General features: G+C 41.8%; 1 protein-coding gene across 1 annotated transcript in view; it reads left to right on the top strand.

Annotated features, from left to right (window-relative positions):
* The first annotated feature begins 267 nt into the window (after window positions 1-267).
* LOC122806200 (adhesion G protein-coupled receptor E5-like) overlaps window positions 268-16,785 on the top strand; it is a 758,119-nt gene continuing 741,601 nt past the window's right edge. The window contains exon 1 of the mRNA XM_044076430.1: window positions 268-410. Coding sequence (XP_043932365.1) covers window positions 278-410 — 133 coding nt within the window. The 5' untranslated portion in view covers window positions 268-277. The remainder of the gene's footprint in view (window positions 411-16,785) is intronic.

Genomic DNA, 16,785 nt, shown 5'->3' with positions numbered 1-16,785 from the left:
AGCATGGTGGAGGAGTTGCCAGGGAGAGTGTGTGCAGTCTTTCCTTCTGTATGACTCGCAAGAAAGGCATGATTAAAAAAACGTTCTATTTCTTTGATGTAAATGCGAACATCTTTTCTTCATAGAAAGGTATGGTAAACTACTTTTTTTCTTACTGTGTCAAGTATTGACATAATAACACATGTTGCCTTGGCAAGAAACATTTTGACCTTGCATTTTCCTGTTTTATGCACAGTGTTTTTTTTTTGTCTGAAATGCAGATGTCGATGAGTGCACTATGAAAGGAATCTGTGGTAATTTTTCAGTATGTAACAATACAGAAGGAAGTTACACATGCACATGTCAGCAAGGATTCCAGTTAAAGTCTGGAAAGGGTCATTTCACTGATGTAGCCACTTCTGGATGTGTAGGTAAGGCCATTATTGTAGATGTAAAGGTAGACCACTTGTTTAAGGACACAGCTTTACAATTATGTAATGCCATACATCTGAGACAAATGTCATTATCTGCTTGCATCATTTGTTCATTCATTTATTTTCTGATAACCCATTTTAACTAGTTCATCATTGTACAGGAGCTCAAGACCTTCTTAACAGAGAGAAGATACAATAGTGTGAAACAAAATCCAGAGTTTAATGTCAGTCAGTTACAGGTCTCACACACAAACATGCAGACTCATGCCCTCCCACACCATATACACCTTCAGGCGGTTCAGAAGATCTCCAGTTCACTTACTTCACATCTCTAGGATGTTGAAAAAAACCTGCAGCACCCAGAAAAAAGACAAATAGGCAAAAAAGGGTGCCCATACTCCAAACAGAAGGCTTTCCAGACTCAAACGAAACTGGAGAACCAGGTGCTGTGCGACAATAGCATTAACTGCTATCCTGGACTTACACTAGTTAGTTATTTACTGAAGTAATATGAAGGTGTGTCAGACTTACACTAGTTAGATATTCACTTTCGAGATATCAAGGAGTGTCAGAGAAATGCCAGTTAGATACCCACTCCGGTAATATCAAAGTATCACTGTTGAATACCTTGATTCTTTGCAGCAAAATCTCTGAACTTCAGGCCTTCCTTAGCATTGAAGACATCAGCATTTGTTCAGTGACAGAATCCTGGTTCCAGAGTAGTGATGGCACTCCTGGTTGTCCAGGGTACAATGGCTATCAATTGTTACTTGAAAAGTCTGGTAGTATGACCAAAGGAGTGCCAGTCACTAGAAAGTGTGGGTCATGTCACTTTTGTCTTTACATTAAAACCAACTACATTGGTTTCTTAAGGAGAATATTGGGACAGATTGACATTACTAATGTATGCACTTGTAAGACATATAGAGTTGTATACATGGCTTCTTGTGAGGCATGTTCAGCCTTCTATATAGGCAAAACTAAAAACGTCTTTTCTAAGTGTATTTATCAGCACTTGTACAGTATTCAGAAAAGTGATTGTAAAAGTGCACTTGCAAGACACTCCTTAGCCTATGAGAGATTTACAGAATGTACCTTTTTTGTATTAGAACAGGTGCCAAGATCTATTTACTGTGGTGACTGGGAAAATAGGCTTCTGCACAGAGAAATGTTTTGGCAACTGAAACTTGATGCTTCAAACTTTCCAGGTCTTAATGACAATGTTTCTGTTATTAGTGAACTAAGGAGAGCTTCTGTTGTTTAAGTCTTAGACACACTCCTTTATGGCATTAATTGAAGTTTGTCTTTCACTGGTTGATGCTGGTGGGGGTGGGGCAAGTTCGCTTACTATTTTAACTTGCCTTTTAGTTTGGTTTTCCACAGTTCTGAAGAAGTCCAGTTAAGATGAAAGTGCTAAACTGTGGAGTTGTATGCTTTATATTAAAGAGTACTTTGGCTTTGGCTGCCTAATAGGTGATTTTTTGGCTTTCACCTAAAACCAAAGACATCCAGATGAGGAACCAATGCTAAAACCTTCCATAGATCCATATATCCGATGTTATGACATAGGCCCGTGGGTGTTAGGCACATAAGTGGATGTATGAGCATAAATCCTCAGACTGTCTTGCCTCCAGTCTGAACACATGTCTCACACCCATTGGTCTGTTCTACATGTGGTTCTTGGTATCATTGGCCTTAACTGGTACAGGTAGGTGCCCCAATGGGGAACCTTCCTTTCTTTTTTTCAGTTACATTGCTGTTTGTTGTTCTGATAGAGTTCAGCTAGAAGGAGAAAGAGTGATTGTGGTGGGTAGGTTACCTACAAGGATCTCCACTCCCAGTGCATTTTCTGGTTAGGGACAGGGCAAGATTATAAAAACTGTGTGGTCTGTCAGTCTTTTGTTCTTAAGACCTTAAGAACTCAACTTTTCTCACTCAATTCCTATTTGAAAACTCAGCATTTAAAATGTCTCACCCAAGTTAGGGTGGCAGACACATGTCCTACCCATTCATAAGAAAAAAAATATTTATTCTAGGCCTGAATACACTGCTGCCCAGTCAGACTAGAATGTATACACAGTACACCTGAAACCTGCCCAGACTCTTACTGCCTCAACCCAGCTGGAGGTCAGGATGGCATTTTAAGTTTGCAAGTCCAAAACAACTGAAGTTACTGATGATGACAAGAAGGGGAAGCCCTTCATTAATTCATGAAGAACCTAAAGTCATACTCAGATAGTCATTGTTTTACATAACTTTCACCTGTCCAAACTCTCTCATCTCAATCCTTCCTCCTCCTACATCAACTGGTTTTCCAGTTATTTTTCTAATAGCCAGTAAGCAATCAAATGGAAAAATTGCATCTCTTCCTTCCTTCATACTCACACAGGCATCCCACAAGGCTATATACTAGGCCCTTTATTATTCAACATCTTCATCAACGCCTTTCATCACTTTATTCCAAATGCTAAACTGGTCCAATATGCCAATGATTCTACCATTATCTGCTCTGCTAAATCCCTCCTCAAAGTCAAGAGACTAACTCAATATGCCTTCTCTTGCACTGAGTCTTGGATGATGAACCATCACCTTGCTATCAACCCTTCAAAATCCAAGATCATGATATTTACCCCTTTAAAATCCACCAAAATAGATAAGAACTCTCTCTCTATAACTAGCCAAAACTAGACCCCAATTGAATTAGTTCCCCACACAAAGCTTCTAGAAGTCCTTATTGATGATCAACTAAAGTCCGATATACACTTACAAATTAGTATTAGGAAATGCATCGAGAACTGGATGTGTTATATCACGATAGTCGTTATCTTATTCCCTCAACCAAACACATCCTCTCTACTACCTATCTTATCCCCTCCCCTTTTGTACAGTGTCCCTCTCCTTACTAATCTTCAATACTCTCTAAAGTCTAAACTCCCTTCCTGTTACAATAAGATCTCTAAGTTTGCTACCAGATCCAAATCCTCCTCCCACCACTGCGAGGCTCTGCCCTCCTTAAATTGGTTGGAACTGCCTAACTATCTTGCCTACATTTAACTCTGTATTTCCCATACATTTATCTTCAAACCTTCGAATTGTCCCACACTGTCCTCCACCCTCAAACTGCATTAGCCCAACAGAGTACTTAGGTCCAGTAATCAGAACCTCCTGGAAGTGTACAAGCCTATACATAGTCCAGGGACACTTCTATTATCTTTCTCCCTAGCATGACAAGAAGGTGAAGCCCTTCATTATTTCTGAAGAACCTAAAGTCATACTGCAGATAGTCATTGTTTTACGTAACTTTCACCTGTCCAAACTCTCTCATCTCAATCCTTCCTCCTACATCAACTGGTTTTCCAGTTATTTTTCTAATAGCCAGTAAGCAATCAAATGGAAAAATTGCATCTCTTCCTTCCTTCATACTCACACAGGCATCCCACAAGGCTATATACTAGGCCCTTTATTATTCAACATCTTCATCAACGCCTTTCATCACTTTATTCCAAATGCTAAACTGGTCCAATATGCCAACGATTCTACCATTATCTGCTCTGCTAAATCCCTCCTCAAAGTCAAGAGGCTAACTCAATATGCCTTCTCTTGCACTGAGTCTTGGATGATGAACCATCACCTTGCTCTCAACCCTTCAAAATCCAAGATCATGATATTTACCCCTTTAAAATCCACCAAAATAGATAAGAACTCTCTCTCTATAACTAGCCAAAACTAGACCCCAATCGAATTAGTTCCCCACACAAAGCTTCTAGAAGTCCTTATTGATGATCAACTAACGTTCGATATACACTTACAAATTAGTATTAGGAAATGCATCGAGAACTGGATGTGTTATATCACGATAGTCGTTATCTTATTCCCTCCACCAAACACATCCTCTCTACTACCTATCTTATCCCCTCCCCTTTTGTACAGTGTCCCTCTCCTTACTAATCTTCAATACTCTCTAAAGTCTAAACTCCCTTCCTGTTACAATAAGATCTCTAAGTTTGCTACCAGATCCAAATCCTCCTCCCACCACTGCGAGGCTCTGCCCTCCTTAAATTGGTTGGAACTGCCTAACTATCTTGCCTACATTTAACTCTGTATTTCCCATACATTTATCTTCAAACCTTCGAATTGTCCCACACTGTCCTCCACCCTCAAACTGCATTAGCCCAACAGAGTACTTAGGTCCAGTAATCAGAACCTCCTGGAAGTGTACAAGCCTATACATAGTCCAGGGACACTTCTATTATCTTTCTCCCTAGCATGACTATGGAATTCCATTCCTCCTCACATTCGAACCACCTACAACTATTCCACTTTTAATAACCTACTCCATTCAGACCTGTCTTCTCACTGGGAGTGCCCTGTTCTCATCCCACCTGACTCCTTCCACTGCACCACTACTGTCCTTCATCATTCTTGTCATCCTAGCACTCGTCTCCACTATTTCTATCCACCTCTTTCTCTTTTGCTTCTTACTTCCCCCCATTTCACCTCACTTACTTAGGAACTTGTAAAGCTTACTCTCCTAATTACCTAATTATGCTTTATTTAAAGTACACTCCTCAAATGTTTTTTACTATTTCACGTACTGTTATTGTTATGTCCTCAGAATACTCTGTGATGACACATCCCACAAATGTTTTTCTTACCATTTTGTGTTTGCCTTGTTATTTTCATTCTCAAACTGCGTATAAGCTGCTAACTGTTGATTTTTATTTGTGAACTATGTATAAATTGCAAACTGTTGATTTTTATTGTAAAACTGCACTAGGAGCTTTTCTCCCCGGGCCTAGATCTATTTGCCTCCATCGACAATAAACAACTCCCACTTTTTTGCACCAGTACTTACTGTCATCAAGCTTGAAAATGGATGCAGTATCCTTTCCTTGAAAAGGGAGATATCTATTTGCCTTCCCTCCACTTTCTGTTCTTCTCAACGTCTTTCTAAAGATGCAAAAAGAATGTGAAGAGTCTACTAGGGACTACCTTTTGGCCAAGGCAGCATTGGTTCTTTTTTTTCTTCCACCTAGCCTGGGTATTCAGGAGAAACCTCCCTCCATAGGGGACGTTCTCATACAGCAGAGACACTCACTTCATCATTTCAACCTGTCATCCCTCAACCTTACAATATGGATGATAGGATTCTTATCCCTCTTATACATCAGTTATCTGAGAATGTGCCCAAGGTGCTCCAAGGGCAAGAAAACTTACTACTGGGAAATCTTACATAGAAAAATGGAAAAGATTTTCTATATGGGGTCTGGCTAAAGAACAGGACCCGGTTCAGGCTATCATCCCACTGGTCCTCTCTTGTTTGTGTGAGCTTCTGCAGACTAGCAAACTCATCTATGACTGGATGCATTTCAGCTATATGCACTTATCTACCTCTGGATCTTCCTCTTTTGGCTAGACTAGATGTAAAACAGTTCTTAAACTGTGTACTGCACCAGAAATCCCCAAGGAAAGCTATCCCTGCTGCTTAGGGCTTCAACTCTGCATTAGAAAAAGATACACTCCCTGCCTTCAAGCCAACATCCTCTGATGCACTCATATTATGAACTTGAAAAACATGCCCTTATGGCTATTCCTCTCTTTCTTATTTTTCGGATGGATAGGGTATTGTTAAGGGCCAATACCTCCTTCTTGCCTTAGGTTGTGAACAAATTGTCCGTTAATCAGGCCGTTACCATGCCCACCTTCTTCCCAAGCCCACAAATCAGGGGAGAAAGAATTCTCTATTCCCTTGATGTCCATAGACAACTCAGATTTTTCCTGGATAATGCAGCCCTGGTATTATAATAATTAATATTAACCTAATTCACCATAGAAGGGGTGGTGGTTGTGTATGTGAAGATTGGGGTGGGGTGGAATGATGGGTAATGCAATCAAACATCAAGGAGGGCCTGGGTCGGATGTCCAATAAGTGAACTAGTGGGGCATACATGGAGTAAGGGGACAATATAAAGAGGACACAAAGCAAGAACCTTACTCTTTCATAATACACCCTGTCATGTCACATTGCAACACCTACTTTCACAAACATATGAACATTAACATGTATCAGACATATGTACACCAGCTGACTATCACATTTGTTTTCAGTAGTGATGAATGACTGTAGTACAATGTATATTCTAAACATCATCACATCAGTAAGTATCTCAGATTCCTTAATGGTAAAGTCAGTGACTGTGGTGTTCATGGTCCTGGGTTCAAGAGCCTGCAAGGGCTGTTAGGTTATTTTGAGGGCCAGAATATGGGCTTTTGGATGCAGGTGGATTAAAGCACTCTTAAGCAGTTGTAAGTGGGTTTCCACATGTTTGCACAACGGTAAGCGGCCCTGAAACACAGTTAACGCAGAAGCACTTCACAAGTTTGACCTTTGTTTAACGTCATGCAGACCATGGGCAAACCTGCTCACAACTGCGTAAATGTGTGTTATTCACACTTCCCCTACCAGTGCCTACTCTGAGAGGTAAAATAATAACACCTTCCAGGAGTAGAACCCGCACCCATGTACTCCATCCTAAGAGTAACCTAACACTAAGCTACCTGGGACATACCTATCCAAGTTGTGTATGCAGACAGGTTAAAACACAAAAGGGAGGAATGTGATGAAATAGGACAAACTGCCATGTACGCAATTAAAGGTGTATGCTCATATATATATATATATACATATATATATATATATATATATATATATATATATATATATATATATATATATATATATATATATACAGAGAGAGAGAGAGAAAGAGAGAGAGAGATACATAGAGATGTCAATGTATACAGGTCTACATATATATGTTCATAGGTTCATAGGTTCACACTAGTCTATCTGCCCTAGGGCATTTATAAGCCTAGCCAGAATGGCTTTCGCCACCCATTTTAAATGAATTTTGCTATGCCCTTTTTCGAGGTTAGTATACTCTGCCTCTGTCTAACAGTGACACAGAAGTGATATAAATAGGTTAAAAACATCTACACATCTATGGAGATGCAGATAAACATATGCAATAATGTATATATCTATATACATATGCACACACATATATATATATATATATATATATATATATATATATATATATATATATATATATATATATATATATATACACACACACACATACATACATGTCTGTAGACAGCATCTGAAGTGGTCATATCTGAGTATAACATGGACCATAGCAATCAGACATTCCACCCCCCCCCCCAAATAATATGAAGATAACATATGAAGAGTATATGCCAATACACTATTACAAATATGTTCTATGGACACAGTTACCAACACAACTGCAATGACTGCAAATATCCATGACAGAATTACATAGACAGCTTTCATTTTGCAAATCTTTATTACATTCCGATGTATTGCCAAAAGGATTCAAGGACTAACAGTACCTGCATGCTATACAGGAAACATTTAATAGTGTCTTAATGAATCAGCCTGCAGTTACCATAGTATTAGTCCACTATAGGATAAGTGTTCACTTAGGGAAAGAACACCCACATACATATAGACATTGTATAAAAGGGGTTCCTACACACCTGCATGTGCTGTGTATGTCCACCAACATCTACCCCACAACTGAAAAAATTACATCAATACATACTGTCATACCATAACCAATTATGCAACTACTGTACAACATCTGCTGAAACCTTAACATACCTGGACACAGACACACTAACATGGCCCTATGTGAAATAATTGTCGTTATACAATTGAAAAGCTGCTGATGTAACAGGGTTTGTATGAACTAATCCCGTTTCAAAGGGTTGAAAGTTTCATACACCAGGAAGTGTTACCGAGTACTGATTATCAGCACAGTATGATACACAGCACCACCAAACTAAATATGTCTGGTAAGCACATTGTAAACCCCCTAACATTATATGCATAGCTATGCAGCCTTGAGCTGATCAAACAACTTGGCCAGACTGAAACATATGCAGAAGTATTAGGTACAGAAAAACCCTGCACAAGTAGCAATGTTCAGAAATATAACAGCAGTACCCACATTTAGACTAACTCCTCTAGGTATTACACACAATATATTACTGTTCGTCTCCATACAGCTGTTGCAATATATACCAAACAAAACTTCCACACTGTCTTCCTCACAAGTAAGGCAAAGGGACAATTCCCAAGTGAAATACTCAATTATACTCCACTGTAGCCATGGTATTGGCTAAGGCAGTAGCAGCACAGCTGATATGCATGTAATTAGCTACTTAGGAACACCAATCGGCTATCGGGATAGCACATGTTACTGATCTGTAACTATAAAATGTTGCCCTGTCACACATTTAAACCATCTGTATCTACCTGTAGGACAGTTAAAAACACTGAAAGATGAACCGAAAACGAGTATTACACTAGTTAATAACACCTCCGATTACTAAAACGGTATGTATAACATGTAGTATGTCTGTGTATGTAGTAGCTGTACTGTAAGAATTACAGTGTGATCAATGCATATAGTGGAAATAGCTATCTTGTAGCAATGTATTGTTGAGCAGTAGTAATGCTTGTAGTATTTTATGTGTGACCTGCTGTAGGTCACACGGCACACTCCACATACACCACAAGGGATGATATGGGCTTGGGAGCCACCAATTTGCTTCCAGTCACTGTCAGTGTCAGGATTGGTCCAACAAGTATGTGCTATAACAGGGGATAGTATATGTTGATCTATTGTAACATTCGACATATGTATGGGTTTATAAGTAAGATGAACAGGTTAAAGGTGGGCTTACAGTGCAAATATGGTGTGCATTTTGGTATATTGTGCCAATAACTGTGTAATGTACAGTATTCTAGGCAGATCTGTATTCTATTCTACATAGCAGTTCTGTTATGTTATGCAAACAGTAGTTATGTTTATTGGCAAATACAATACTGAATGACAAGATACATAGCATTAGTATTCATCTGACAGATTAGCAGCATGATAGCAAAGATAATTGGAAGAGCCAGGTAACTATCCATGCACATAACACATGTAATATCCACCTCTCTACTATCATTTGCAAGCAATAATGGCTATGCATGTGTACATGTTATGCAAATGTGTAGTGACCCTTGTTACAGGGCTGGGCCAAATGGCTATGTGCACACCTACATAGAGTGGATATTGAGAGTACAGACACACTGGTTGAACTACCAGGTTTGTACAGCCCAACCTCTCATTACTAACCTAACAGCTGCCTGCACATACCGTATGTAAGGTAGTGCACAGCACTGGTAATGAAACAGGTTGCATATCATCTTTATCTGCAGCATAACATCTGCAGTAGGAGCATAAGATGTAGGAGACAGCTGCCCATGTGTAATAGCTGAATCATAGGTGATGGCTTACACTATCTGATTATATCCTGATCATGTTGATAGTGGCATCAGAGCCTATTGATACATGACTCTGTTTGGAGAGTGGGTGTCTGTGCCCAACAGAGCTCATGGTCCTGGTGGATATGTAGACACTTGCATCATCTGTAATCAACTAACAGGATGCGATGTGCTCCTCAGAGGAGGATTGCTGCTAAAGGTAGCTACAATGTTTCCGTAATAGCCAGTGTTGTCACGTCCATAACACAGATATTTACATGTGAGCATCACTGTCTAAAACATCTTCATAGGCAATACGTAAACTAAATACAGTACTTGGTACTTGTAGTACTGACTGCTCATACAGGCAAGTCCACTAGTCAGCTACTGGTGTTTCCTAATGTCAGCTTTGTGTATGTGGCCATCCTGGGGGAATGTAATCTCTATGCCATGTACACTGCCAGACCCACCTAAGACCACACCCCACACATTGTTTGGGATGCAGCTACAGGGGTAAGCTGGAAGGCAGCCCAGTCTATAGCCATGACTGGACTGGACAGTCATGAGGTATAGGTTAACACATGCAGTTCATCAACACAACCAACGCATACCCTTACCAGAACACGGTAAGGACACCCACACACACTACTGGAAATCACACACATTCACTGACGCATCTAAGTATTTGGCCAAACAAGTGACCCCCCCAAGCAAGAAGAGACTCACACCAAAATATACAAACTGTATGACATAGTTTCCATAATTGTGCCACACCTCTGAACACATGACTGGAAAAATGCCCAACAGTACTCATTTTGAATGCAAACTCTAGCACTATGTTACACACCGACCTATACGACGGCATACATACTGTCAGCTGCCTGTCTGCCATAATTAGCTACATAGTCATACACTCAGACCACCTTTTGAACTATGCACATGGCTCTGGCATATTCCATGTTGTTGTGCAGGACCTGTGATGCAGTAGCCTGGACTACATGGAAACACATGTAGGAACTGTCAGGTCTTGTAGCCCATGCAGGGATTTACCAAGGCCTTGGTAGCATTCTGCCATTGGGCAAAATGATACTGCAGTACAGGGACAAAAGGATTGTATTTCACAATTGTGTAGTGTAGTGGTGCATGTCACAGGGTATCCAGTATCTGTCATCCAGGGATAACATGGTTGACAGACCATGAGGCTTTGCAAGACAGGGCCTGTACCTGTTACCCCTGGGAATCCGGATACTGCCTAGGGCTCATGCTTCCCCTACAGTGCCTTCATCATGCATGGCTCACATGAGGGTCCACTGCTGTTGCAGGGACAGCCAAGCAATAAACTGTGGGTCTCGCTACACAATGATACATGTCAAAAACACTATACAGACACACACATGTCAATCCCTAACATGGAGAACATATCTGTGCAGTAGCTGAGACAAGTTTCAATGCTCCGGAGAGTGCATCTGCATGACCATGTTATAACACATACCTCACCTCTTGCCCATTATCCTTTATTGAAACACATGGGCCACAGCTGTGTCCATATTCCTGAAGGATATGTACACCCCCACGCTAATTGCACTTGAATAACATCAGATGCATTATGCTGAGCAACTACCTTTGTGTCACAGTGGAATTCAAAATGCACCTTGAGACAGATCACCCAACAGGCAGCGGACTTCCCAACTGTCATAATGTGCTGTAATGGGGAAGATTAGCCCCGGGATTCATGAAACTTGCGCTAGGTGCAGGCGTAGCATCGGTGATCCAGCACCAATTATGTCTGCCGAGCGATTCAGGTACGAGCTGTTTCCACGTGCACTACCTTTGTACACTATGCCCGCACAGCTCCTGGTGCATGTATCCTAATCACCCCATGTGCAGCAGTGTAGCATGCAAATGAAGGTATATAGCGATTCAGGTAGTGGTGCAGGCGTAGTGTAAGCATGCAGAAATGTAAACTGAAAAAAAACAGTTTACATTTTTGCAAACATAAAATCGGAGTCATGACATCGGACCAAACACATGTATTACACTGTAAATATATGCCAATGGCTAAATATATAGCCATTGGCATAAAAAACATGCACAAAATATAAAAATGAACATTTAATGTTATGCCCACACTAACGCGAAGTTAAAGCGCAGGGCATCGGTTCTCAAATGGGATCACAATGAAAATAGAAATATATGGAATAAAACTGCAATGTAACACTTTTCATGATTTTCCCATAATAGTCAGTGGCACACATGCTACACCACACCATAGCACAAGGGTTGCTAAGGGGCTGTGACAGTGTTCTGCACGGTAACTAGGAATTAGTAGGCAATGCCATGCAAATGAGAGGAGTAATAGTGAGTCACAAATTACCCACTGGTGTAAGGATGTACTTCACAGTATAGTGTTACAACACCAAGGTGTGTCCGGGAGATAAAGATGACATCAAGAGAGGATTGTGCCCCTTCTGCTGTAAGCATATTGGAGCATTACTAATCCGGTTTACCTGTTGCTAAGCAAAGCTGTAGGATAGGGGTGTGTTGAAGTAGCCATAGCTTTGCTTAGCTGAGAGGACACAAGGTAACCGAATGTGCATGTGAACATGGATGAAAATGCATTGTAAACCCGGTAGATGGCTGTGCGTGGCACGCACCAGAGCAGAAACAGGAAGGATACGGGAAAAATAAGGAACTATTGCAGACACAACTGTAATTGGTGCAAGGTAAGTCAACACCTGAACAGTAAATTAAGCTATCAGCATGTGCTGATACTGCATTTATAGGTTCATAGGTACATAGGTAGGTACTTGGCTAACTGCCCAAGGCCATTCATAAGCCTAGCCAAAATGTGTCAGCTGTCACCATCCCATTGATTAACTAACTGCTTCTCTGTGGAGCAGAGTCAATTGCGGGATTCCTGGGGTGTATTCACTGTTCCCCATCCACTCTGCAAGATTTCCCTGGACTGTTAGTGAGGGGCTCCATATAATGTAATCAGGGATGTAGTTCCAAAGCATGGGGAGTATCTGTGACAGGAATCTGTCACTCCAGCATCTTCCAGTTATGGTTGTGGCAAGGTGTAGCTCATTACAGTGTGTGGCTCACTGTGACATGGATTCCCATAGGTGGAGCATATCCATTAAGCCTAACTTGAACATGGCTTTGTTGGCCAGCAAAGATCATCTCTGAGTAAACGAGATGCCACTGAGTAATGCAAGAGTTTATTCAGTCTGGCAGCATAGGACACATGTCTGAGGCCAGTAATCTTCTTGGCGAGGTATGTTCGTGGACCCTCCAGCTGTTGAATGTGTCTTCTGAGGTACACCCCAAATGGGTTATCATACTCGATGATGGGATTGATGAGTGAAGAGTAAAGGGATACAATAACCTCAGTATGTCTAGATGCGAACCCTTAAGTAATCAGATGACCTACATAGGAGGATGTCCTAACTACTTTGGAGATATGATTGTCAAAGAAGAGATCACTATCTAATGTAGTCCCCACATATGCATTACCTCATCTATATTAAAGTGGCTGCCACTCATGTGTTAATATGTGGGTGTTTAGTTTTCCCAGTATGGAATGACCATGCAGTTTGTGGCCTTTAGCTGGAGGCCATGACTTTGACACCTTGTGTTGGTCTATGTGAGGCCCCATGAAGGACGTCTGTGGACAGCTGGACTGTCAATTATGGCTCCCAGTTTGCAGTAATCACTGAACATGGTCTGCTGTAGTCCACCTCTGTTTGCCTGTACCTCTGAGAAGTATATGGCAAACAGTAGGGGTCCCAGGACTGAATCCTGTGGGACACCAGTTGTGACTGTTTAAGAGTTGGACCTGGAGGCTGATAAGATTGCAATGTGGGTTCTATGTGTAAGCCTGTTGGCAACCCAACCTGTGATGCATGGGTGTATGTACTGGCTGGCGAGTTTATAAATAATACCTGAGTGGGGAATGGTGTCAAAATCCTTGGCGAGGTCCAGGTAGTATGTGTAAACTAACACACCCCTCGCCTAAATTCTAGGTGATTGTAAGACATCAAACAGGTTCAGTAGGCATGATCTGCACTCAGTCAAGCTGACGTGGTTGTGTCTAGTGTCTCGACATTCCCAATGTCTCTGTTAATGAGTTCCATGATGATGCACTCCATAGCCTTGCAGACCAGGCTAGTTACAGGGCAATAGTTCCCGGGGTCCATTGAGGGGCCACCTTTGTGGAGTGGGATAACTGTTGCTGTACGCCACTCTGTGAGCATGTAGCCTGTAGAGAGGCTGGGTTTTAACAGTGTGTTTAGGTGAGGGGTTAGTTCATTTGGAGCTCTTGCAAGACACAGTCTGGGACACTGTCTGGTCCCATTGAGGCTGTGATTTTGGCTTTGGATAGGGCTGTTTTAACCTGTGTGTCAGTGATTGCCGGGGCTGTACATTCTTCTGGTATAGTTATGGGCCATTTAGGGGGAGAGAGGGGGGTGTGAAATTTGCACTGAACCTGTCTGCCAAAATGTTGGCAATAACAGTTGTTTCAGTGTATTTTGTGCCAGTCTGCACCAACTCAGAGCAGATCTGAGCATTCCCACTTAGGTTCTTGACATAGATAAAGAATGCTTTGTGATTATCTGTAGAGTCCTTGGAAATTTGTCTTTTGGAGCTAGCCTTAGAAGATTTCATGAGGGATCATATTTTTTTGCTGATACTGATCAGGGATGTCTGTCCTTCTAGGTATTTCCCTCTTATCTGCACTAGTTTCCTCCTTCTATTGTAGAGTCTGTTTATGGTAGGGGTCCACCAGACTGGTTTCATTTTCTTGGAGGAGTGAGTCTAGGTTTGACTTGGGATAGCACAATCCATGCATTCCTGCAGATGATCATAGAGTGCCTTTGTATAGGTTTCAGCATCTTGGACAGCATTGTCCATTGGTGTGGGGGTCGTGAACCTTGCCACCTCAGTCTTAAGCAATGTGAAGTCTGCTATGGAAAAGATTTTCATGGTGGTTTCCTTGGTTGAGGTTTTGGGCAGAATTTGAAAATCCAAGGTGATTAGTCTATGGTCTGATCTAACCAGCGAGGGATTGACGTCGGGTGTGGAACACCGGTCGCTCATGTTGGTGATGACCAGGTCCAATATGTTGTTCCCTCTGGTAGGAGTGTTGACCAGTTGATCCAGGGTGTTTGAGTTTATAAATTCTAGGAAGTGCTGGGCAAGGGAGTTAGTACTTGAGTAGTTCTCCCAGTTAATGTTTGGGTAGTTGAAATCACCCAGTATTAGGGTGTTTGGTAGGACCTGCATATTTCCCAGTGTCTCCAGAAATGCTGAATGTGGGTCCTGTGTCATGGTGGGTGATCTGTAGCAAGCTACAATTTGGATTGCAGTTTTTCCCATTGTTAGTTGCACTTGGATGATTTCTGATGCATCGTGTTGCACCACTAACCTGAAGGTGTGAGTATCCTATGGATACACCCCCGCCTTTTGTGTTCCGGTCCAGGTTCTGTGGCCAAAAGGTGTGGCATGAGTTATAGCCTGGTAGTGCTGGGTTGATCTCTGGAGCCTTAAACCAGGTTTCTGTTACTGCACAGATATTGATGTTCTCCATACTGAGAAGCGCTTCGAGTGTGTGCATTTTGCGGTTTAGACTTCTGGTGTTGAGGAGCAATACCCTCAGTTTCTGGTTACTTGTGCTATTTATGGTGGTGGGTTTGTCTTTTGAGCCTTGCCTAAAAGTCCACTTTGCCTAATATCCACCTCTCTAGCATTGTTTGCAAGCAATGACAGTTGTGCATGTGTACATGTTCTGCAAATGTGTACTGACCCTTTTTACAGGGCTGTGCCAAATGGCTATGTGCACACCTACATAGAGTGGATATTGACAGTAGAAGCACACTGGTTGAATATTTAGATTTGTGTAGCCTAACCTCTCATTGCCAGACTAACAGCTGCTTGGAAATATGTTAACAGCACTGGTAATGGAACAGGGTGCATATCATCTTTATCTCCAGTGTGACATCTGCAGTAGGATTGAAGATGTAGGAAACTGCTGTCCATGTGTAATAGCTGCTTCATAGGTGATGGCGTACACAATCTGATTATATCCTGATCATGTCGATACTGGCAGCAGAGTCTATTGATATTTGATTCTGTGTGGGGAGTGGGTGTCATGCCCAACAGAGCTCATGGTTCTGCTGGGTATGTGAGTATATACCCAGACAAGGATACAGCCCTGCTCACACTTGCATCATCTGTAATCAACTATCACGAAAGGGTTCGCATCTAGATCAAGAGAGGTCATTGTGCCCCTCTACTCGTCCCTCATCAGGCCCATAATTGAATACAATGCCCCTTTTGGGATGTACCTTACCTGACACCTGCAGCAACTGGAAAGACCCCAAAAGTACCTCACCAAGAGGATCATGGGCTACAAACAGATGTCCTATGCAGCTCGACTAAAGAAACTCCAGCTCTACTCAGTTGCTTACCGCCTACATGGAGGCGATCTATGCCTGACGTACAAAGCCATGTCAAACCCAGAATTAATGGACATGCTCCACCTCAAAAAATCCAAGTCCCTTAGAGCTACACGATCCAGGGACCTAAACCTCAGCACAAAAATAAATAGGACATGTTGGAGGGACAGATTCATTTCTCAGAGGCTTCCCTCACTCTGGAATAGAATCCCAATTCATATTAGACATAGGCCCTCACTGACTCTCTTCAAGCGAAATCTGGACACGTGGATGGGAGATCGCAAATTCACCCCGGGATTTCTTCTTTGTCTCTGCTAGGCAGAGGCACAGTAAACTAATCTTAAAAGGATACCTTCTGTGACCTACGTTAAAAAGGCACAATAGGCAAATCTAAAAGGGAGGCGGAAGCCAAATACACTCTGGCTAGGCTTATAAATGCCCTAGGGCAGATAGCCTAGTATCTACCTATGAACCTATGAACCTATCAGGATGTGATGTGTTCCTCAGAGGGGGATTGCTACTAAAGGTAGCTACCATGGTCGTGTAATAGCTAGTGTTGCCACGTCCA

Source organism: Protopterus annectens, chromosome 7.part0 (assembly GCF_019279795.1).
Source record: "Protopterus annectens isolate FY-2018-M chromosome 7.part0, PAN1.0, whole genome shotgun sequence".
NCBI lineage: Eukaryota > Metazoa > Chordata > Ceratodontiformes > Protopteridae > Protopterus > Protopterus annectens.
This window is presented reverse-complemented; position numbering and strand designations above follow the sequence as displayed.